The sequence below is a fragment of the Choloepus didactylus genome, chromosome 8, assembly GCF_015220235.1.
Source record: "Choloepus didactylus isolate mChoDid1 chromosome 8, mChoDid1.pri, whole genome shotgun sequence".
NCBI lineage: Eukaryota > Metazoa > Chordata > Mammalia > Pilosa > Megalonychidae > Choloepus > Choloepus didactylus.
In genome coordinates this window covers 76375013-76399791 of record NC_051314.1, presented here as the reverse complement: position 1 = coordinate 76399791, position 24779 = coordinate 76375013, and the positions used below count along the sequence as shown (strand labels likewise).

The window sequence follows — 24779 nt, the reverse complement described above, 5'->3', positions numbered from 1 at the left end:
CAAGAATTAAGCCCCAAAAGAAAGATAAGGTACAACAACTGGCAGCTGAATACCATAGATGTTTTCTAAAGTGACAGCCCTTTCTATGGCAAAGTGTACCAAGGTTATCTCCACCCAAAATGATGTTCTAACTTCGTTATCTTCCAAACCCAACTTGTGTCTTTGAGATTCAAATTCAAGAGAACATTTTCCAAAACTCACCACTTTTATCCTCAAGACAATAAAGAATACTGCTCCAAGCTTGGTGGCCCTATGTGCTAGGGCTTTTGCTCTGCCAAAAAGAGTCCAATTTGATTTAATTAGCACTCCATGGGCTGTGTATAGAAAGCATTCCCCTTCTTCCATCTTATTACCAGTGCCACTCTGGATCATAAAGAGAAACTAGGAAAAATAAAAGTGACCCAAGTGTAACCCAGACATATTTAGGGAATTTGAACTCAGTAATTCCCAAGAACATAAAGCAAGAGTATTTGCTGGATACAAATAAGAGATATCCTCACTATTCTCTGAGATTCCAAAAGAATTATCCAACCAGGCATTGTTCCTGGTCAGTGCAACAAGTACACTCACGCATCATCCCTCCTAACGTTCTGTGTGAGAAGCAGAATTCTAATCTAAAGCATTCAGTCAGCGATATTCTTACAAGTAGAAAGCAGCATAAAAGAGAAACTCAGGCACTGCAACTGTTTTTTCCCTCAGAAGTTTTTCCCTGGAGTGATGGACAAGAGGCTGACAGTGAGCTAAGATGGTCACATTCTGCAAAAATAACAAATAATTTCCCCCTTTTGTAAATGAATTACCATCCTGAGATGTTAACAGTTCTCAGGCCAATATGAGTTTCCAAGGGAATGCAAGGCAAAAGTGAGGTAAAAAGGAAAAGAGAAGCCTTATGGTCATTTCTTGCATCTTACTGCCATGTGACTGATGTCAGGATGAAAAGCAGAGCCTGAGGGCTTTCAGGCGATGGTGGATTAATGATGACATAGCCTTGACTTCCTAGAGGTAAAGGTTATGAAACACTCCAGGGTAAAGCAGGCGTCCAATTTCATACTCTCAGGGTGAATGACAGCAACTGATGTTTTTTCTCTCAGAAACACTTCAATACTTAAACACACAGCTGTCACCTCCCTGCCACAGTTTCTGAAATTCATCTGAACATGTTTATTTCTGAGCTTTTATGTCAGCCAGACCACAGAACATAGGTGGTCTTAAAAACCAATGCAGGGAGTCTAAGCAGGACTAAAGAAGAGGACTGGACTAGCAGAGGGCACATTACCTTAAGCAAATTTGTGGTAATGAGACACTACAAACATCCCACACACATACACATAGCACACCTCCCCAATATAACCACCTTACCTACTCTCAGCAATCTCCTCCAACCGCAAGATTAGAGTCAACTTTCTAGGGCCATTAGAGTGCTGGGAACTTTAAAGCTATGCCAGATTAGAGACCACCAGGAATTGTATCTCCTCCTATCTTCACAAGATTTGAAACACAAGAACACAGTGAGCTCAGAGTCAAACACTCTTCTGACTCACTAGCTCCCATTTCTTTTTCTTTCTCTTGTCCAAATCAGCTCTTTCCCCAATCCCCTCTTCTCTCCAACACCAGAGGAGGTCGTCTCGGTCTTGCTATAGCTGATTGTAGGACAAAGCAAGGCAGGTGGAGGAAATGAAGCCTTCACAGAGACCCCCGGAAACCAAGTTTCTATTAAAAGTCCCTACCTCCCTCCCCTAAAAGCCACGAAGCTGCTGCTTTTAAGGAGAAGCGATGCAGAGCCTGGCAGAAATGTCAAGAAGTCAGTAGAGGGAGGCTAAATCTTTTGAGAGGAGGGGGTGGTGGTAATGCTACCTTTCCTAAAATATACAGTGAATGATGGATAGTTACTTGAGCATTAAGAAATTTAGAATGAGCACTAGGATTCTTCTTCACCTGGAGTATTTAAAAATCATATTCCTGGTCTCACTCCAACCTAATAAATCTGAATCTCAAAGGGAAGGACCCAGAGAGCTATAATTTAAAAAGGCACTTATTTATACATGCAAGCCATATTTGGGAACAATAGCAAATAGTTTTGGCAAACTACAGACCAAAATTAAAAAAAAAATTCTTACCAAATCCAAATAAGGCTGCCATCCCACTTCAATTTCCCTCCACTAGCACTAGGAGCCTTCCAAAAAAGTTTACACTACCTACAAACAGGATATCTCAGCTGCAGGGATGTGAAGAGAAATGGAGGACTGGGAAGGAATCACAGCTGCCTCTAAGGAGCACATCTTCCCAGAATTAAAATAGAGATACTAGTACAGAGAATTTTTCACCAGAGTAGTTCAATATAGGAAGAACATGCCAAAGTAAGATAAGGCACACCTCAGGTGTGTGGGGAAAAGAGGGAAGCAACTAAATTCAAGCACACAAAGGCTTTTTTTTTTTTTTTTTTTTTTTAACAGAACTGATGCTGAGGAAGGAGGGATATCAATAAAGTGAGGAAGGAGAGAAGAACAGATAGGATCTCTTTTAAGGCTCACGTATTTTGCTTAGTTATTTCTGTTTATTTTCAGTTGCTCTTCTTTGACATTTCATACAGTATAAGCATGGTAGGGGAAATTTTCTAACTGCCTCCTCTACTCTATACCCCAATTAGCTACCCAACCAATAATACTTTCTAAAGTCCAGACACCAAGCACTTCAAAACATCCTTACCACTAGGGATTTAAAAATTCAATATCTGACATGAACTCCAAATGTGGTATAGCTTGAAATTACATTTCTATTTCTGTCCTAAGAATCTGCTCTAAGAATGAGAAGGTTAAGATTTGGTTAAAATATTATTTTTAAAAATCTGAGAAAAGAATAGCAAAGGAAAAGGAGGGGAGGAAAGAAGTTAACATTTTCTTGACCTTACAAAGGGAACTCAAATTTCATTTAAACTAGGACCTTTGCTATTTTGCCACCAAGTACCCACCCCCCTTGCTGAATATCCCCCAATTTGATGTCCTGCTTCATTCCCTACCTCCATCTCCAAAACGCTACAGGATTTTATCTCACCTGCTTCAAGTTATTAGGCATGAAAAGCAACTGTGATTTTGGTGAGAATGTAAGAAAATGAACTATCATTTAATTATTAAACTTTTAATTAAATTGAATCCATATGTATTTCAAAAAAATATATATATATATTATCTTTTTTTTTAATCAATGCCAGCCCAAAGAACAGCACTACTCAAGCATTAGTCTCTCAGTATTAAAAGATATCTTAAATATCCCTATGCTGCTATGATTCCCACATCATAACAACTTTTTAACACCAAACACCCCCCCCCCAAAAAAAAAAAAACTAACAATACACTACTTTCTTCCCCTTCCCTACAGATTTTGAAGGCTGGGTAGACTTGGATACAGATCACATTTCACCTGTGAAAAGCCAGGCCAGCTAGTGGGCCACCCTAAAATTAGACATACAACCAGATGTACTGTGATTCACAGATGGGCTTTAAAAATTACTAAGAGGGTACTTTCGTTTTTTTAAACTGCCACTCAGGAATTGATCCCACCCTAAGAACTTGGATGGCAAAAGTAATTGACGGTATTTTAAAGGAAAACAGACTCAACTGAATCCAGCATTCTCCCTTTTTTCTAGGCTGTGTTTACTCTTGGAGCAAACCACTGAGGGACCACAGAGAGGCATAAAACTTGTTTTTTATCAAAGTCATCAGTTCTGACATGTTAGAAGAAGGAATGCAAAGACATTAGTGGGGGCAGGGTGTTGAGCAGGGAAGACAGAAAGGAGTTTTTTAATCCCCACAAACTTTCTTACCTCTAGTTCATTGGGTTCAAACTCAATGAATGAAATCAGAGAGAAAATAAAATTAAATTAAAAGGTACAAGATTCTAGTGGTTGAGACCATGCACCTTAGGGAAGTCTAATCTATCAAAACTCTGAAATATTCAATTTATACTAAATAGGGCAATGCACCAACCACATACAGTGATATAGCATCAAAAATTTCATCTGGCTTCCCCAAATTTTTAGTTTTTCCTCTTTAAAGTGCTCAATTCCTAGCAATTGTTGTCCAATTTTTCCCCTTAAACGTGTGTGTCTGAGGGTTGGGAGAATGGGAAGGTAAAAGGAGAAATTGAGCAAAGAAAAACCTGACTCCCATTTCTCTAGTTAAAATTAGAATACATTTTCAAGAGCACTGGGCAGGAGAGAGAAAAATTCCATTCTGCCTCTTTGCTTCTTCCAAATTCCTATAGCCAAGTGGTTCAACAGCAGTGAATGGCACACATAATGACATCATTGATTGGAACCATAATAGAAGAGAGTGAGAAAAGAGAGTGGGGGAGAAAGTGGGAAGGGAGGGAGGTGAAGATGTATTTGTGTTACAGACAAAAGACAAGTTCTGTTCCTCAGCAGGGACAAATGAAGAACCAGAAGATGGGATAAACTGAGGTCAGAAAGTTTCCCCAATTGTTTCCTCTTTAAACAGCTCCTTTACCACTCCCTCAAGGTTTGTTCCACCGGATGGATGGAAGAAAGGAAGGAGAGCAGTGCTATCTGTTTTCATCTTAAAGGGGAGGGGTAAAGGGAGAAAAAAAGACAGGACTACACATTGTGTTTCTCCTCTCCTCCAGAGTGTGCTTACATTTATTTTCAAAATATTATGAATTATAAAAGGATTTAAAGGAGTGGTTAAATTTTTGATGGACCCCAATAGGCCAAAGTTCTCTGAGAAATGCTGATGACTGTGGGGTTGGGTCTCAGGGTTTTCCTAAAATTCATCCTTCTCAGATATCCACTCCCAATTGCTATCTCTATTTACCGTGTGTGTGTGTGTGTGTGTGTGTGTGTGTGTGTGTGTGCGTGTGTGTGCATATCTTACCTTATCTTTCTGGTTAATTCAAGTTAAAAGAATACAATGTTTCAGTAGAAGAAGCATTTTTGGGAAAACTAACAATCTAGGATGAGGGGAAATTCCCCCCAAAGTCCTTGATCAATGAGATACAATGACTAAGGTTAATTAGGTTAATAATTCTGCATTTTTCTTGATCCTGTGGGGCCCCATAAGAAAAGGAAATGGAGAATTCAGTGTTGCACTTGACCTAGGAACTGCTACAAAGAACCAAACCTACTCAGTAGGCTACTTTCCCAACTTGTCCTAGGATAAGTTCTAGGATGCAGTTTTATTGAAATATATTCACATACCATACAATCATCCAAAGTGTACAACAATTGTTCACCAACTGCAATTCTTCTACCATCATCTGTTCAAAAACATTCTACCGATCTCCTCACTATAGTTTATGGTTCCTTCAGTTCTTGCAGTTCCATGATGGAAATGTTCTATGCATGGCCCCACAGTTCTTCCTTTGGAAAAGATTGACACACCACATCTACCTCTCAAACAAATCCCAATACAAAGCCTCTGAAAAGGCTGGAGACCAACTTCTAAATAAAATAATAGTACAAACTCACCATTTTTTGTTCCACATCCCAATGGTTAACCTCCACACCAAAACCCAGCACTGAGGGAAGGAACAAATAAACAACCAACAAATATTTCTTCATTTTTATCAGATCATGGAAGAGAATCTAGATAGAATCAAATAGATCCTCAGAAGAGAGTGAATGGAGATCAGCTTGCCATCAGTTAGTCACAATGAAATGTGTAAGCTGGGAGACACTGGTACCCTTTTGTGCTTGGAACTGACCCTCTGTCTCAGCTCTCTTTGGTATCTCAACACATTTGAGTGACAATCTCCTTAAAAATAAGGCAGAGTTTATTAGCATAACCAGAAAGAAATACCTGAAACTGCTGATCTGCAACCCAGCAGCCTTGATTCTTGAAAACGACTGTATAAGTATACAGCTTATATGGTATGACCATATGATTATAAAAACTTGATGGTTCACACTCCCTCATCAGAATGGACAAATGAGTAGAAAAATGAGGACAAAAAGTAAATGAATAATGGGGGGGGGGGTATGGGATGCTTTAGGTGTTCTTTTTTATTTTTATTCTTATTTTTATTGTTTGGAGTAATGAAAAGTATTCAAAAAGTGATTGTGGTGATGAATGTAAAACTGATACTGTGAACAACTGTTGTACACTTTGGATGACTGCGGTCGGGGTTACTGCTTCTAGGGGGAGTGGCGGCCGGTAGCCGAGCCCTCAGCTCTCGGGGCTGCTTAAAGGGTACCGGCGGCGGGGGCTCTTTCCCGGAGGCGAGGGCGAGGCGGAGGACGTGGCCAAGGTCCTCGGCGAGAGGCGTGCAAGGTGTGGAGGGCGGCGATAAGGACAAAAAACACTCTTCATCCAGTAGGAGTATGCGCCAAAGAGATTTATTCAGGGGTGATTACAGGTTATATAGGCTGGTAAGAAGGGCAGGGCTGGAAAGGAGGTGAAGTAGCCTTAAATGGCAATATAGAAGGGAGAGGGGCTAGGATTGGTTCTGAGAGGACGCAGGAGCCGTTGCAGCGGGCGGGGGTTGTTCTGGCCACGGTGCATGCGCGCTGGCGGTGGCAGGAGTGGCCTTGGCACAAGGGAGTGTGTGGGCAAGATAAGGAAGTGGGGAAAGGGCAGTTGGGAGAAAGGCGGTTTCCTCCGGCAAGCCTCCCCTGCCAGTGGCATTTTGGGTGAGGAAAAGGGAGCTGCCTTGACCTCGCTCCTCAGGCTCGGGGGGGCTGCAGAGGGCACTCACGCCCGTACCTACTACCCTCCCCAGGGGGTGATCAGGTCCCCTGGCCCAGGCCTGGTAAGTCGAGGCACAAGCTCAGTCCCCGCAATTCCCCTTTCTTTTCTAATTAGAGGAAGAGGCTTTACCGGAGAGGCCCGCTAAGGGTGAGGGAAGGGGGAGGTCAGGGAAGGGAAAAAGGGGTTGACGGTGGCTCAGTGAGGCTGGAGCTCAGTGTTGGTGTGGTGCCCGGGCGCTTGACAAGGGCTTCGCTGCAGCGGACTGGGCGAAGGTGAGGGGTTTAAAGTTCAGGGGTTTAAAGTTCAGGGGTTTAAAGTTCAGGGGTTCAGAGAAGCTGGAATTCGAGGTGAGAGCGATGTTCAGGTGATTGAGAAGGGCCTCGCGGTCGGCGGGTTGACCGGTGGCGTTGAGGTCGCGGAGGGTTGGCTGTCATCTTGGAGTGGGGGGCGTCAGAGGTGGCGAGTCGCTGATACTTGCAGGCGAGGAAATGGGAAGCTGGAGGGGCGTCCGGGCGAGCGGGTGACCTGCCAAACTGTCGTGTGGAGACGTTCCTCACACGGGGCACCAGTTGCGGTCGGGGTTACTGCTTCTAGGGGGAGTGGCGGCCGGTAGCCGAGCCCTCAGCTCTCGGGGCTGCTTAAAGGGTACCGGCGGCGGGGGCTCTTTCCCGGAGGCGAGGGCGAGGCGGAGGACGTGGCCAAGGTCCTCGGCGAGAGGCGTGCAAGGTGTGGAGGGCGGCGATAAGGACAAAAAACACTCTTCATCCAGTAGGAGTATGCGCCAAAGAGATTTATTCAGGGGTGATTACAGGTTATATAGGCTGGTAAGAAGGGCAGGGCTGGAAAGGAGGTGAAGTAGCCTTAAATGGCAATATAGAAGGGAGAGGGGCTAGGATTGGTTCTGAGAGGACGCAGGAGCCGTTGCAGCGGGCGGGGGTTGTTCTGGCCACGGTGCATGCGCGCTGGCGGTGGCAGGAGTGGCCTTGGCACAAGGGAGTGTGTGGGCAAGATAAGGAAGTGGGGAAAGGGCAGTTGGGAGAAAGGCGGTTTCCTCCGGCAAGCCTCCCCTGCCAGTGGCATTTTGGGTGAGGAAAAGGGAGCTGCCTTGACCTCGCTCCTCAGGCTCGGGGGGGGCTGCAGAGGGCACTCACGCCCGTACCTACTACCCTCCCCAGGGGGTGATCAGGTCCCCTGGCCCAGGCCTGGTAAGTCGAGGCACAAGCTCAGTCCCCGCAGATGACTGTACGGTATGTGAATATATTTCAATAAAACTGCATTACCCTGACAGCCAGAAAAATCCACATCTCCAAGAACCGGGGCTTCACCGAGTTTAATGTGGATGAATTCGAAGACATGGTGGCTGAGAAGCACCTCATCCCAGATGGCTGTGGAGTCAAATACATCTGCAACCATGGCCCCTTGGACAACTGGCAGGCCCTGCACTTGTGAAGGCCTATCCAGCACTGCTCTCTCCCCATCTGTTCCCACCAATAAACTACTTCCTGGGGAGAAAAAAAACAAAAAACAAAAAACAAAAACCCACAATACAGAACCACTATCTTTCTCACTTCTAAAGTGCTTTACTCCCAACCAATAGTGAGCAAAAATATTTAATTACATGAAAGGTTCATGAAAATAATCTCTGTAGCCACTCAAGAATCTTCTAGCTACTAGCCTTCACAACAAGGTCAGTAGAGAGATGCTTAGTTTGTTTTCAACCTTTTTATATTCTGACACAGTGTAACACAGACCATAATCTTCAGGGAAGAAAACTGACAAAAATCACAAGAAAACCAGAGCATTCCAAATGTGAAAAAAGCAGCCTTCAGGGTTTATGGGCCTCAAGACAACTCATTTAATGAGGACAATTACCTATATGGAGAACTAAAAGTAGGCAAAACCTGGTAATATTCTAGTAGAGACATAAGGAAGATATACAAAGGCCAGTAGGGATATAAGAAACCTAATTTTCTACTCCTAATCAATAACTGAGAAACGGTTAACACATACCCCTCACACTCCCCAAGAGAGAACAACCAGACCTCAGTTTTCTGTTTAGTGCCTGGCCTTTTTTTTCCCCCCAAATATTCACCTAGCTGGATTTCCTGTAACTACCTCAAGTATTGTTTTGCCTTCCCAAATGGGCCAATGTTTGAAAAAACATAACCATCACATATTAAGCTGGCTTTCCCATCTTTATTCCCTCTATCCATCTCTCACTACTTTTAGAGATGAGTTTTCCTATGTGTCAGACTAAGTTCTGTTCTTCACCATCAGTTAGTCACAATGTTAGTCAGAGTAACCCAAACATTACTTCTCTTGGGAGGCATGGAGAACTGACTGACAGAAAAAAAAATAACTGCTGAGCAGTACTTGCCTGTATTTAAGCAACAAATATTGTTGCTGAAAATCTAATACACTGGCCACATTCTAGTTTTGTTTTTATGTAGTTGTAACACAAAGATTTGAAATCAATCAGAAAACAACTTTGAATGTTAACTCAAACATTTAGAACACAAAATTATGATTCTTAACTGTTGTCTCAGTATTATAATATATATGTTCATAGCAAGGATAAAAACAAACATGAGTAAACACACTTTAGAAGTAGGAAAAAAAAAACCTGTTCAAGCGCAAGACTGAAAACCTAGCTGGTGATCAATCAGAACCAACCAGACAGAGGTTATTTATCTGAGTTTTGTTTTGTTTGAGGAGATGGGAAGTTTCTCAGCCTATAGTCACCATGAGGCTTATATGAGAAAAGGCATGCCATTCTATCCTCAAATAATCCAAAGAATTGGAGGGGACAATTTACAGCCTCTTGTGTAAAAAATGTCTATAAATGCCAGTGCCATTCTTTGTTCTGTCACTTCCCATTATCCTAAACCAACTGGATTGTATTCACTGAGACTTGAGCTGGAAACATGAACGGATGGGCCTTTCTAGAGTGGGGTTAAGGGGAAAGATGGGGGGGGCAGGTTTCTTTAAGTTTCTGGGTCGTGCTCAATGTGTATAGTATACTAATGGAACTTAAATGGAAATATATAAGCAGTCATGCAAAAGTCAGCTCAGGAAGAATAGCAGAGACTCAGTTTCTTCAAATTGGTAATACAATCAAGACATAAACATGAAATACGAAGAGATGATCAGACTGAAACAGTCAAAAAATTCAGTAATAAACACTACTGATTCATGGCTCTCTTGCTCTCACATACTCTCTTTCTCTATATTCAAATACACTGGTCTGCAGAAGAGTCCACTGAAGAGAAATCAGCAAGCCATCAGGGCTTTAAGTTGGATCAAGCAGACACAAAGCCTTGCAATGGAGATAACAGGAGGTTAAGTTCCTCACGGTACTTCTAGTTAGGATACTAGGATAGAATCCTAGTATGGAACTATTTGTTCACTACCATTTTTTCCATACCTAGCATGAATGAGACTGGTGCCTAGAAAATTGTAAAGCTTAAAGTCAGGTGGCCTAATTATATAGGAGGAGACAACACTGGAACTCAGGACCCCAAGGACAGAAGTGTGCTGATCAAGCTGTTTGATAGATGTCTAATATGGCAGCCACATGTGGCTATTTAAATTAAAATTTAAATTAATTAAAAATTCAGTTTCTCACTCATATTAGCTACATTTTAACTGATCAATAACCACATGACTAATGACTACTATATTAGACAACACATTATTCTATAGAACAAGATTCTACAGAATCTTTTTATTTGCATCATCACAGAAAGTTCATTGGAAATGCAAAATATCAGCATTTCTGGGACATTTTCATGGTTTATTTGAGCAAACTGTAGTAAACTGTTGAAATTAGGATGGTTCCTAAAACTGGGATTTAGAATCAATGTAAATGGGGTCTACAGTCAAAGAGCTCTCAAGTCACAAGCCTTGGAGCAAAGTGTTCCCCGGAAGAAACGATATATACTCAAAATACATAGGGGTACTCAAAATGTGGTCTGCCTCCAGGTGTTAGTCCTCAACTGTTACCAGTTTTATTAAGTCCAGAAATTAAGTGTGTTAAGAAACTTTCAGAGTAATTTAACATTGCTGTGAAATTTTTATTGTACTTTACAAACGTATCTGTCTGCAACGAATTGGAAATTTAAAAAAAACTAGTCTTTTGCTAAGATAATCTGAAAAGCACTACTCTTATAATGTACTAAAAATACCAGATGACAATAAATGTTATTTGAGAATGGAGGTGGAAGCCCAAGTTCTCTTTGCCAATCACCATAACCGATAACTCTTTAGAGATTTAAAATGAAACAAAAGAAATCTTATCAACGACCAACTAAAACACAGAAGTTAACTGACTCAATTCCAGTCATAAAGACAGTTTACTGAACGACATTAACTTAAAAAACAGGAACAGGGGCCCCTAGGATCTCTGAGACCAACACTCCAAAGCTCCAGTGCCCCAGCAGGACCTCCAGGAACATTGAGGCTGATTAAGGGCCAGGCCTCAGAGCCTCCAGCCTGACGAAGTTTGCCTTGCCCAGGAAGGGAGATCAGAAGACCAGGTGATGCAGCAACCAATGTCTTGGGTGCACAACATGGAAGAGAGAATTTCCAGGCAGTAGGAGTATGAACAAATGCAGGGCTGGAAAATGCACGGTACCTTTGCGTTCCTTTCCTTACTTAGGCATTATATGCAAATTTTGGAAACGGCTCCGAAACCTGCTCCAATAAAAGTCATCTACTAGCTTCATCCAGCTCTGCCCTGTTTCTACTATCTAGAGTTCTCTGTCTTCACACTTCCCAGTGTTTCAGAGCTGTTGGAGTTTTAATATCTCAACCAAGCTATGTGAATGCCATTTCATTAGAAGAGACAATATTGAGCATAAAACCAAGCAGGAGTGAAATCACCGAAAAGGACTCTCCAACCATAATTTGGGATAATTCACCACTCACAATTTACTCCAAGTTTCACTCATTCGGGAAAGAACTGACGTCTTCCCCTCATTCTGCTCATTTATCTTTCTAGGGCCCAGGACAAAAGGTGTATCTCATGGCACAGAAAAGTAAAGAGGAGTGAAATTGTGTGTATGGAGGAAGCAGATAGGCAGTCTTATGCTTTGGCTCCTAGATTATGCAGATGCTTCTTCTCAATCACTTCTATAAGTGTATCCTTACTGGGTTTCCTATTCTGCAGAGGAATTTTGTTGTCTATAACAAAGCTCATTCCTCACCTGTGAAGTTTAAGTTGTAATAATCGTATTCCCTCTGTAAGTGTTGTGAATGGTTAAGTTTTTCCACAGCGTTAATGTAGCAAGTGTTGCTGGTGGGCACAGGGTCTCTGTGTTTGGTGGAAAGGTCTTCTTCACTCTGGTCTCAGGTCATCTAATATCACCAGAAGGGGACTTACCATTGGCCCTACTACATAAGAGCACTGCTGCTGTGGAAAAGTACAGCATGGGGATCCTAGAGACCAAATATAAGTTTCCTGGCTGGTTTATGCCAAGACCCTAGTGTGAAACAGTGCCTGGTCCACTGAAAATACCTAATACAGGTATCTGAATAATAAAAGTGTTGAGGAGATGAAATCCATTTTTTAGACAACTCAGAAATAAATGTCTGGAATATTTTTTAAAAGCTACAGAAATCATTAAGGATACCTTATAAAGGAAGAGAATGGATTTCTCTTAAGGGGCCAAGCAACTAATATTTATTGAGCACTTAGTATTCACCAGGCACTATGCTACATATAATATGTGGGCATGTGTGTCCATGCATGCATATCTCTTCACAACTCCTCTATGAGTTATTACCTCCCTTTTGAAAATGAAGACACTGTGGCTCAGAGAAAATAAGTCTTCCAGAATTGGAAGACATGATTGTTAAGGCTCCAGAGTCAATGCACTTTTTTCCTTTTAAAGGCCTCCGGTAAGAGTTTGACTCATTTGAGTCTAGGCAGTCTGCTCCATAGTTCTAGCTCTTTACTGCATTCCACTTCCTTTTAACAAGTTCATCATTCTACCAGGGAGTGACTACCTTCTAAGGAGTCTTCCTATCTAGATAATCAAATTCATAGAATCCTGATAAATAAGTCTGAATGTAATTGTTCCAATTTTCAATTATTTTTACTTTTGTCATCAGATAACACCTATCCCTGAAAAAGAACTCTGAGTGTCAGCCATGAGCACTGCACTATCAGGGCAGGAGATTCTTTCTAAAGTTTTGCTTTAAGTATTTCATAATTTTTATCACTTTATTTCTTCAATTGTGCTGGATATATCTGTAGTGTAAAAATCCCCCAGGGATTCACTGATTGATTTTTTTTTTTCTTTCTCACTCTTTATTTCTGTTTCATTTTTATTATACAAGTGTTGTAGAGGATTGTTGTCAGAAAACATAAAAAAGATGTCTAAGAAATATATATATATAAAATCCCACATTACAAAGATTAAACACTATTAAATACAAAAAAAAAAAAAAAAAAAGGAAGAACACTAACATTTATTGAGGGTCAAAGTGTCATTATGCCAGATAATTTCACATATATAATTACTTGTAAAATCTTTACAACAAAGGTATTACATATTACTCCCGGTTTTACAGATGAAGTTCAGAGAAGTTTAATAATTTGCTCAAGGTCATGAAGTTAATAAAGATATCTCTTCATGTGTTACTAACCTCCTATGGACATATTTCAAAACAAGTCAAATATGGAGAAAAACTCCAGCGAAGGGAAGAGAAAGGGCTAATATGTTGGCAATAAAATGCTATAAAAATAATCAGTAGATTGAATAATGGTAAGGACAAATTCAGGAATATGAGCTGAGTAGTGTTTTGTAAATTCAAAAGAAACACACATCATTCCCTAGAAGATGGGGTGAAGTTAGAACTGCAATTCTCGGATACCTAGCCCTCATATACAAAATATACAAAAAAAGGGATAGATGAGAACCAGGGCCACAAATTCAAGGCACCCTTTCCCTTGGCTATACAGAACAACACAAATGACTTTTGGTTTACAATAATTTTTCCCAATTAAGTTGCATGTGGTTTAACAATCACATACTCTCTGCCTAACTCTCAATTTATATCTTTTTCTTGTTTCACATAAACCAGAAAGTACTTCCACTGGAGCATCTACAGTTTCAACATCATGCTGGGCACAAAGACATGATGTTATATTGTTGGTAAACATCAAAATTGTAACCTAAAAGGAAGGAACATGGATCACAGTTATGTGCAAGGTTATGTGTCCTATAGGGGCACACGTCAAGTGTTTACTTTTTTGTGCTCAGGTTTTTTTCAACACAAAAGAATAACTACTGTCATGTAGGTATCTTCCAAGTGTTTTCCAAAAGCTAAATGTTTCCATTCTACAGTAGGAAATAATGATTTTTTTTCTAAATGATGCTTTTTCTGGGTTTCAAATAGTTTCTTAATCCTACCATCACTTCAATAACCAAGAACATCCTGATCCCTCATTCTCATAGAATAAAGATAAAGAGACTATCTGCCCTAGACAAACAAAGGAATCCTTATCATTTTCTTCAAAGTGCCTACCAAAACTCCTAAGGCAACTATGTCCTGAAGAACTGATCATCCCATCCACCACTGTGTCAAGAAAGTCATCTTGCTTAATAAACTAAAGATTATCAGTGAACAGAGGAGCAGAGAGAGCTTTCTCATTTTTGTTCTGTTCCTAGGCACCTTTGATCTAAAAACAGGACTATCTTCTCCTGATTATTTAATTTCCACTGTGCCTATATCATAAGTAAAGGCAGATATAACAAGCTTCAACATCATTGAATTCAACATTTTATCTGAAAGAAATACACATGTTCAAATTGCTGGCAAACTTAACAAACAACCACTTGTGAACAAAAATAATTAGCCTGTGAACAATTTCTATAATGTAATCAACAGTCAGTGAGAGGAGGCAAGACTCAAAGGACTGTGTGAAATGAAGGATCAAGTAGCCAGCTATATTCTCAGGTGAGTCATTTCAGCCTATGTAGCTCCCACGCTGCTCTAATGCTGCAAGAACAGTACTTCAGTCCAACCTTACCTTTCTGGAGATTGAAGAAACATTCAAACCAAATCTTTGAGCTCTTTCCTTTAGCTTATCCAGGTTAACCTACAAAAAAAAAAAAAAGGAATAAAACTAATATATTTTTAAAAATCAAAACAGAAAATACAGAAGGCAGAAATACAGTCCAAAGTTAAGAGTTCAAATAAGACTCCTATCAAAAATACTCTGTGTGCCAAATTACAAAACTAAGCAGCATGCATAGATCCTACTAATTATTAAAAGGCCTCTTCTAGAATGCAGTCAAAGTCAACCCAGCCTCCTTCATTCATCAAAGGTGACAAAAGCCTAAGTAGGGTTGGAGGGTTTAAGATCAAAGAAGCCAAACACTGCTTGAAAAGACAAACATATGTTTAAATCACCACCTCAAAACAAGTCCATCATTCACAGTCCAAAACCATTAGGTCTTATACAGTTTCTGCAAGTGGTTCTAGAATAATCTAATTCTTTCTATATCTTAGCAAAGACAAAAACTAGCACTACAGCTTTCCTTTCTTCAGAAAACAAACAAATCCACCATCAATACCTAACTCAATATTTTCCCTCCTCCTTCCTGGAAGTCTTGGCAAAAAGGACTTGTTATCACAAGGATGTCAAGGACATTTTTGTTAATAATAATAATAATAATACAGCATTTCACCTTCACTTAAAATACTGAATAATACCAGGAGCAAGATTACATAAAGTTGAATGTATTTTACCTTGGTATTTGTTTCCAATTTCTAACCATGCTGACTAGTCACAATGGTACAGAGGTCATCAATCTACTGATCTTTATTCTCTGATTTTAAATTTAATGGGAGTACTGAAAAATAGCAGTATCCACAAATAAAATACATACATTGTTTCCCAGACTCTCCAAAGGTAATTAAAAAACAAACATTATCCAAAAATATTAGATAAGACCTAAAACTCCAGGACTATTAAAAAAAGAGTTATATAGATGGTCCTCTAGCTACCAAAATCTATTCACCCTTTCAAGAGGAGGGGTAGTGGGAAGGAAGATGCCAATAGTAACCTGGAAGATGTGACAATGTTCCTGATCTCTCACTACCTCTTTATTTAGGACATGTAACACTGAACTGAAAATGAACAGTCACCAAACCTATATGATTTCAGAGTTTCTTCCAATCTGAAGAGGAGGAGTCGTCTCAAATGTTAAAACTAATCTAACTATACAAAGGTAAGGTCTGGTTCTGCAAGGGATAAAAAAAGATTTCTTACCATAGGTTTGGTGTCAGATGACAGGCCTAAGGAAGCAAATAAAAAAGTTTTACTTAATATCTTCAAAGACGAGAAAGGAAGCTAATAGTCTTCAAATCAAATTAGCACAGAAATAGTACAGAGAGAGAAAAGGCAGAACTTGCATCTAGAGATCATAGCTGCATTTGTTGCAGGTAGGGATGTAAAATGGTACAGCCACTTTGGACAACAGTTTGGCAGTTCCTCAAAAAGTTAAACAGAGAGTTACCATATGACCCAGCAATTCCACTCCTAGGTATATACCCAAGAAAAACAAAAACATACAACCACACAAAAACTCATACATGTAGCTTATTCGTATTAACCAAAAAGTGAAAACAAACAATGACCATCAACCGATGAATGGATAAATAAAATGTGGTATATCCACACAATGGGTATTATTCAACAATAAAAGGACTGAAGTACTGATATAAGCTACAATATGGATGAACCTTGAAAACATTATGCTAAGTGAAAGAAGCCAGTCACAAAAGGCCACATATCATATGATTCCTTTTATATGAGATGCCCAGAATAGGCAAATTTACAGAAAGAGAAAAAGATTAGTGGTTGGTTAGGACTGGGAAGGAAGGGGCGTAATGAGGAATAACTGCTGAAGAATACACATTTCTTTTTTGGGTGATGAACAAGTTCTAAAATTAGACTGTGGCAGTGGTTACACAACACTCGGAATACATTAAAAAACAATGAATTGTATACTTTAAATGAATGAATTGTATGGTATATAAATATTTCCAAATTGTATTCTTTTTAGAGCTACTCTATAGTTCTAGGATGTCAGAATTATGAGTAACATTACAATGTTATCTATTATTTTATTGATCAAGATGCCTTTCTAGACCAATAAATAATTTTAGCTTTTACCTTTCCTCAACAGCAGTACCTAATATCTATGATCATTTTTTTACGTACTTTCACCAATTCTATTACATCTCTCTTGATATAACCAAGAGCCAGAAAGTATTTTGTTTTTAAAACATCTGCTGAAAGTAAACAGAGATACTGAATATTAAAAACTTGGTATATAACCTTCTATAATCTTCCTGTACATATGCGTACTTTTTTTTATTACTAAAGTAGAAACACTGTTAATATGATTTTGTAACTTGCTTTTCTCACTTAATATTTTTCTGACAAATATTCTTTAGTATCATTTTTAACATGTGCACAATCTTCTACTATACTGTGGCACACATTTATTTAATCAATTCTCTATTGCGTATTTGGTTGTTTCCAGTTACTGATCACTACAAACAATGCTGTGCTAATTCTTGCCACTAAGTCTTTAGGAACACCTAAGATTATTTCCTCAAAATAAATCCCTAAAAGTAAAATTACAAGGTAAAAGGTACTCTCTTTTCCCTTTTGTCACTTATACTAATCAGTGTAATCCTGGATAGGTGCACAATACTTACATGCTGATTTGAGATACCAGAAAAAGTTACCAAGAAAGTTACTAGAAGCTTCTCTAAAGATGTCCAAGAAAAGGAAGGCAAATATTGGCCGTTCCTCCTACCCTCTCATAACAGCACCTTCTCTTATTTGCCCAGGAAGGCTTAAGTATGGTTTTACCTAAAGCAAAGAGGTGACTGTTAAAACCTCTTAAGGATCTTCCAAAGCTAACAAATTCACCCTAATTTGGAAGAATGAAACATGCTGTACCACAAAAGTAAAAATAAAGATAACTTTCTCAGAATATTCTCTGCACTCTTCTTACCTTTTGTTGGAACCGAAGAAATGCCAAACCTGGAGAAAGAAAAACAAGTTAAATTTTAGGAAGCTGTTTACATTTCCGGTTGTCTGTCTCCGTGTCAAGTGTACATATGGCACTTCTCACTTGTGATCTCAAGCCTTGCAATCATTAGCTAATTCTAACAACCCCATGAAAGAGGTTCAGTTTACTCTTCTTCTCACAATGAGTATAGAGATAAACTAAAAGGAAGGAACTTATCAGAATTAGGAGTAGCATGACTTTTACCTGTGACAAAAACCCTGCTTGATAATAAAACCCAATCAATGGCTACTACATCCAAATCAGCAGATGTTCTAAATAGGGACAAGAAAGTGGACATTTCCTTTTAGCAAGACCTCTATTCTACTTAAAGTCAACAATTGTATCTAAAATCTAGGATCACAATCCCTCACCCTCCTATCATCACTATCTCATATCCAAAAGGCAGGGGATACTTACCTAGCTGCCCGGGCAGCTTTCTTACTCTCCAAGCTCACAGGTACATTGAATCGTTCAGCTCGCTTCTGCATTCTCTAAGTGATAATAGATTAAAGAAAGGGAAGAGAAATCAATTTCTGGTTTGCTTCTTTTAAGAGAAAAGTTGTTTGGAGATGGATATCTTTAGAACATCAGGAGTAATTTCTTAGGGCCAAAACCAAGAATAGTGACAATCCTAGAGGATATCAGGTTGTATCCATTCTAGGGCTTAACTCAACAGCTCTTTTCCAGAAAACAAACACAGACTCTACATCTATGTCCTCAAAAACAAAAAGGAAGGAATAAAATAAAATCCACATTCTGCATGAAGCCAACAAGATAAAAGCTGTGTTTGCTTGACCTTTGAATAGGGATCAAAGGAACAGCTTGGTTTTAACACTAGTGGTCCTCTTTCAGTTCAGAAATGAGGCAGTGCTGGCCTATATCATTCTAAAAGGATTTAATAATTCTCTAATTTAAGGGTACAAAATCGAACATAAGATCTTGACTAGAACCTAGTTTCAGAGATCTTGGAAACAGAACCTAGAGAAACTAGAATCTCACCTGCTAGTGAGTAGCAACTTAAAAGTGACATCTTCCCTTACTACTTTTCATCTCTTCCAAGGCACAATCCTCCCAAACCCTAATCCTAGGTTTCTAAACATCATAGAGGTACCATTAAGATCATCTCATTATGTACAAAAAGACTAGATCCCCAAAGGCGATTACCCACTATGACAGCCCAAATATTTTCCCAAGTGTAGCTGGTAGAGAAACACAGTAACACCAAAATCTGATAACACTAATTTTCTGCTTATGAGTAAAATTTTTAAAACGATAATGCAGATAAAATAAAGGATAAGAAACAGAGATAAATGTAGAGACTGCTCTTCTACTAGGGAGCAGCAATACAATAAGAGGCAAATACCTACCTCAGTGTGTGGTATTTCAGATGTAATTTTTACCACTTTCTTCTCTGCTGACCTGGAGAAGAAGAGATTCTTAAAAATCAGAAAACTGACACTCTAAACCAAAACCTCAGAGCTGTATAAGAATTCACCTGAGTCATGTCCTTAGCCCCATTTCTCTCTACCACCCCCAGCCTAAAAACCATGAAGGCCATTAGAACTTTAGTTCCTTGAACTGTCATCTATTGAGAAGAAAGTTCAAACAGTAATAGACTAAGCTACTTTCCTAAGATATAAGACAGAAATTGGGAAAGAAGTCTGGTTAAATATATCTGGGCTGAAGGGAAACACTCAAATGACACTGGAAAACATTTCATTTCCTTCTAGGAACTTTTAATTTGCTGCCAGACTAATGACTATTCCTCCAACCCTCATTTAAATACCAGCCCTCAATTTTCATCACAACAATTAATGAGTGCTCTACAGGCCCTGGTTTCCTTCTTTTACAAATCCCTTATTTCTCCCATGGGGCCTGTAGCTCCAGCTAGAACAGTCAAAGTGGGACAAATAAAAATGCCAAAGGGGGAGGGAAGAAAAAGGGCTAAGGGAAGTTTGAGTTAGAAAAACATGGTAAGTTACTGGTCAAAAGGTTTAAGAGAAAACAAAAGAGGGGGGAACATAGGGGCGGGAGACAAAGTTCGGAAGTATCCAGGATAAATGGAAGGGCATTAACCCTCCACCAAACAACTCCCATAAAACCATGGGTCATAACCAGTCTCATTAAAGTCCCTCATTTAGAGACATGGGCGGCTTTTGTTCCAATATCCCGGACACTTTTCCCATTTGATACCCTGAAAGGTAGTAATGGTTTAACGACATTTTCAGAGGAAGCAATTCTGGAACAGGAACTTTCTCTTCTGTCCTTTTGTCGGAGGTCTGTGGACTGAGAAACAAGCAATGGGTGCCCCCTGCTGACCATAACTAACTGCTACAATATTTAACTGCCTTGGCTGAAAGAAATCAAACTAGGAACACATGTATATTACTGGAGAATCTCGGGTCAAAGATGAAACAAGAGGATGTCCTTTCGAAGATTCCAAGCACCTAAATAAGCCCTGGATATTTCAGTTTAAGAAATGTTTAAAATTTTCCCATTTGCTGTCCATCTTTCCTCCCCCACCTCCATCTTGTTCAGAAAGGGCAACAGAAGTTTAATGTTTTACTTTAAGTCCAAGGCCACTAAGGGAGTAGTTCTTTCCACCAAACCCAGGCTAATGACTTCCTTCACATCCCTATACTGAAGCACAATCATTGCAGTACACTTCATGGCAGAACAGGAACCCCGGAGAAGAAGCTTACTTCCGCTCTATTTCAACTCCCTTAGGCTCAATTAAACTCACACAATAAAAATATATCACCTTCTGGGATTCAGGAGAAATTTCCATTCTTCACTGAGAAATATGCCTCTCTTACCCACAGTCACATACAAAACACTCCCCAAACTACAGCGACCCAGAACTTTTTTGTACATACTTCTGTCTAACCACAACTATTCATCTAAAAAGCAAAATTACCCCCATACACACATGTGCTTCAATTCCCTTGTTTAGAACATCATTTAAAAAATTAAAGCCCTCTAAACATGAGTATTATGTACATTTTGCATATTCTAATGATAATGAACTTATACAAATTTTCAAACTTCATTATTTTTAGTCCACAAAATCCAATTATTATTTATTTATTTGATCTTCCTTCTTGTCCCAGAAACCCCCAAACATTTAAGGCTATCCCAGTAAGTAATTTTCTTGTCCCAGAAACCCCCAAACATTTAAGGCTATCCCAGTAAGTAATTTTCTCAAGGCACTATACCTAATCATAAATCTCCTTTAATGGAAAGATAACTAAATGGCTTTAGAAAGCAGTAGTATTTGACAAAAATCTATCAAAATGTTAAATGCACATTCTCTGAGTCCCAGCAAACCCACTGCTAGGAATTTATCCTAAAGATATACTTGCCTAAGTATAAAGCTACTGACCTTCAAGGAAATGCAAATCAAAATCATGAGATATCCCCTCACAACCACCGGATGGCTTTTATTTTAAAAAATAGAAAATAACAAGTATTGACAAGGAAGCAGAGAAATAGGAATCCTCATACATTGTTGGTGAGAATATTAAATGATGTAGCTACTGTGGAAACAATCTGATAGTGCCTCAGAAAGTTAGACACAGAATTATCTTATGACTAGCCAATTCACTTCTAGGTATATACCCAAAAAACTGAAAAGAGGAACTCGAACAGGTATTTGTATACCAATGTTCACAGCATTATTGTTCACTACATAAAAGCCAAAAATGGAAGCAATGCAAGTGTCCATCAACAGATAAATGGATAAACAAAATGTGGTATATCCATACAATGGAATTTTATTGGGCCATAAAAAGGAATGAAATTCTGATACACGCCACAATATGGATGAACCCTAAAGACATCATGTTGACTGAAATAAGCCAGACACATAAGAACAAATATTATGATTTCATTTATATGAAATACATAAAAATATACAAAATAAGCAAATTCATAGAGACAGAAAGTAGATTTCAAGTTACTAGGGCTGAATGGGCATGGGGGAAATGGAGAGTTATTGCTTAGTGGGTACAGAGTTTCTGTTTGGAAAAAGTTTTGGTAATGGATGGTAGTGATGGTGGCACATTACTGTAAATGTAATTAATACCACTGAATTGTATGCATATAAGTAGTTAAGATGGGAAGTGAGGCACTGTACATATGTTACCACAATAAAAATAATTTTTAAAAAGTTGGACAATGCACACTTTTTTGCTATTATGAATAATTTAAATGTCCATCAGCAAGAGACTAGATAAATAAACTGCAATTCATCCACAGATAAATAAACTACAATTCATCACAGAATAGAAAGAATAAGATTCCAAGTTGATAACTACTAAATCTGAATGATGGGTACATGGGGGCTATATACTACTAAACTGTAATTTTCCATAATAACAAACTAAAAAAAGAGACCTACCACTTACTAGGATAATTATCCGCACTTCAGAGGCTGATGTGAGGATTAAACAAGAACACACTTAAAAAAAAATTTAGAACCATGCCTAGCATGTTACCAAGTAACATTTAAATAAGGAATTATCATTATGATACAGAAAGCTTTCTAGATGTGGAAAAAAATCAAGAAATAGAAAGTATGCAGTATATATGTGCATGTATATGTGTGTTTTCTTATACTATAAACATACATTATACATATGTGTGTGTATGTATGTGTGTGTGTGTGTGTGTATGTATACACACACACACCTCCAAATATACATATACATACACCCACCATATAAAAAATATTCCAGAAGGATATACTAAAAACCTCTGGGAAGGTAGAGGGTAGGGAAAAGAAGACTTCATTTTCAATTTATAAACTCCTCTATACTGTTTGATTTTTTTACTAATACATCCATTGCCTTTTATAATTAAATGCATTAATATAGCTATAAAGAACAAACATTTTAAAAGGGACTCAACTGTTCCTAAAGTGCTGGAGTATAACATGGCCAGGCATTTATGGAAAAAGCCCCAAATAAAAGATGTTTATGATCAACCTTGTTGGGATAGTTTAAATAAATAGAGATCCACTTTCTACTCTAGTACTTTGTCCTCCCCTTATCCACTGTAAATCAAAAGCAAGAGAGAATACAGCATTACTTGAGAGACACTGCATCTACCCAACAACACCCTCCTCCCTTACAAAACTCCTTAGATACATTTTTCACTTCTTGAGAGAGCATTTATGAATCACCTATTATGGTGATCCCACAAAAGAACAACAAAGGCTAGGAGAACTAAATTTGTGTCTGGACTTGCAGTCACCTGGTCCCAATTATCCACTACATAATCCAGAGACAAACTGCTTTGCTTCAGTAGGACCATGTATTTGGAGTGAAATAGACCCTTCTGAAAATGTATGATCTGATCATAAATGAAAAGGACTGAGGGAATGTAAAAGAGGTATACAGAGTGAAACACTAAACCCAACACTAAACACGAAGGTACATGACCAGACTGTCGGCTCTGTACTCAGACTACAAAAAAGGGATAGTTACACATCAACAGTTTTTTCAGGGGGTTCTTCCTCTTTGACAGGCAGTTCTAAGGGCTTTGGTTCTTCTTCCTAAAACCAAAAGAAACAAGACGGTTAACATAACTCAAGGTAAATATCAATCAACAGAAAAATATCAGAATTCCAAAATGAAGCAGTCTCTCAGGACTTTCCCCTTTTATGCTCCCTTAATGGGTTAGCACCAAAGCCATCAAATGATTGAAGTGAAACCATGCAGCCAAGGCAGTGGCACATTGCTAGTCCAATGACTCCAACTCACCTCTGTTTCATCTCCCAGTACATCTTCCTCATTTGCCTCCTCTTCAGCTAAAGAATATTAAAATATTCAGATCAAGCACTGCTACAAAACCACTTTGCAGTACTTAGACTAAAATTATAATCACTTTGCTTCATCAAAATAAAATTCAATAACGAAGGCAGAACTGATACTCAAAATTTGTTCCATATGGAGAAGACAAAACTGCATTTTTACTTAACATTAATACAAAGTTGAACTCAAGCTGGACTGAAGAACTAAATGTGTAAAGAGTTTAAACTATAAAGATAATATAAGTATTGTGAGAGGGTATCTTTGAGATTTAGTGGTGGGGAAGGATTCCTAAAAAGTCCAGAAGCAAAAATAATAGCTGAAAAACTGAAGTTTTTTCAAAATAAAGGACTTTTATTTAACGAAAGACACCATGCACGAAGTTAACAGAAAAATGACAGAGAAGATATTTGTGTCTAAAACCAATAAGGGAATAATTACTAGAATATAAAAGAAATGCTGCAAACCAGCAAACAAATGATGGAAAGCTCAACAGTAAAGTGGGCAAAGAAGAAACCCAACTAGGCATGAACAAGAGAAATGTTTAAACTTTCTAATAATTAAGAGAAATGAAAATTAAAACAACCAATAGATTAGCAAAAATTAGGGCATTTGATAGGACAGTGCCAAAGTGTACGTTTGCAGAGATACAAGAACCCTCACGCACTGCCAGTAAGAGTGTAGATTTATGTAATTCTGGAAAATAATTTTGCAGTGCTTGGTCTTAAGTATACATTTACAAATATATATATAACCTAGAGATCCCATTCCTTGGTATTTATCCCAGATTCTCACCCAGGAACATAAGGGGACATGAAAGTAGTATACATCCCCCCATTATTTATAGTAGTAGGGACTCGGAGGCAACATAGGTGTGAATCAAGTAAAGTGTGGTGGATACAGATCATAGAACACTATCAACAACTGGAATCAATAGACCAGATGACCACATAGCTACATGCCACAAAGATAAAAACCACAGTACTCAGTGAAAAAAAGTGAGAAATAAAGTGAGGGAGGCTATGACCTCAGTAACATTTATATAAATAAAAATATTGCACACCAACACCACCACATGGTTTATAAGAACTAAGAAAAAACGTAACAAACCTACTAGAATGGTTGCCTAAGGAGGGTGAGAAGGGAAGTGAGGAATGGAATAAAAAGGAATACAT

The 24779-nt window shown here is 38.8% G+C and overlaps 1 protein-coding gene across 1 annotated transcript in view; it reads right to left on the bottom strand.

The window, feature by feature from the left end:
• The window catches only part of LOC119543056 (SAP domain containing ribonucleoprotein), a 42389-nt gene that overhangs the window by 8051 nt on the left and 9559 nt on the right, over positions 1-24779 (bottom strand). Inside the window, exons 3-9 of the mRNA XM_037847693.1 lie at positions 23557-23603; positions 23281-23348; positions 19162-19213; positions 18212-18285; positions 17738-17766; positions 15979-16004; positions 14734-14802 (exon numbers count right to left, since the gene is read on the bottom strand). Of these exons, the coding sequence (XP_037703621.1) occupies positions 14734-14802; positions 15979-16004; positions 17738-17766; positions 18212-18285; positions 19162-19213; positions 23281-23348; positions 23557-23603 (365 nt within the window). The remainder of the gene's footprint in view (positions 1-14733; positions 14803-15978; positions 16005-17737; positions 17767-18211; positions 18286-19161; positions 19214-23280; positions 23349-23556; positions 23604-24779) is intronic.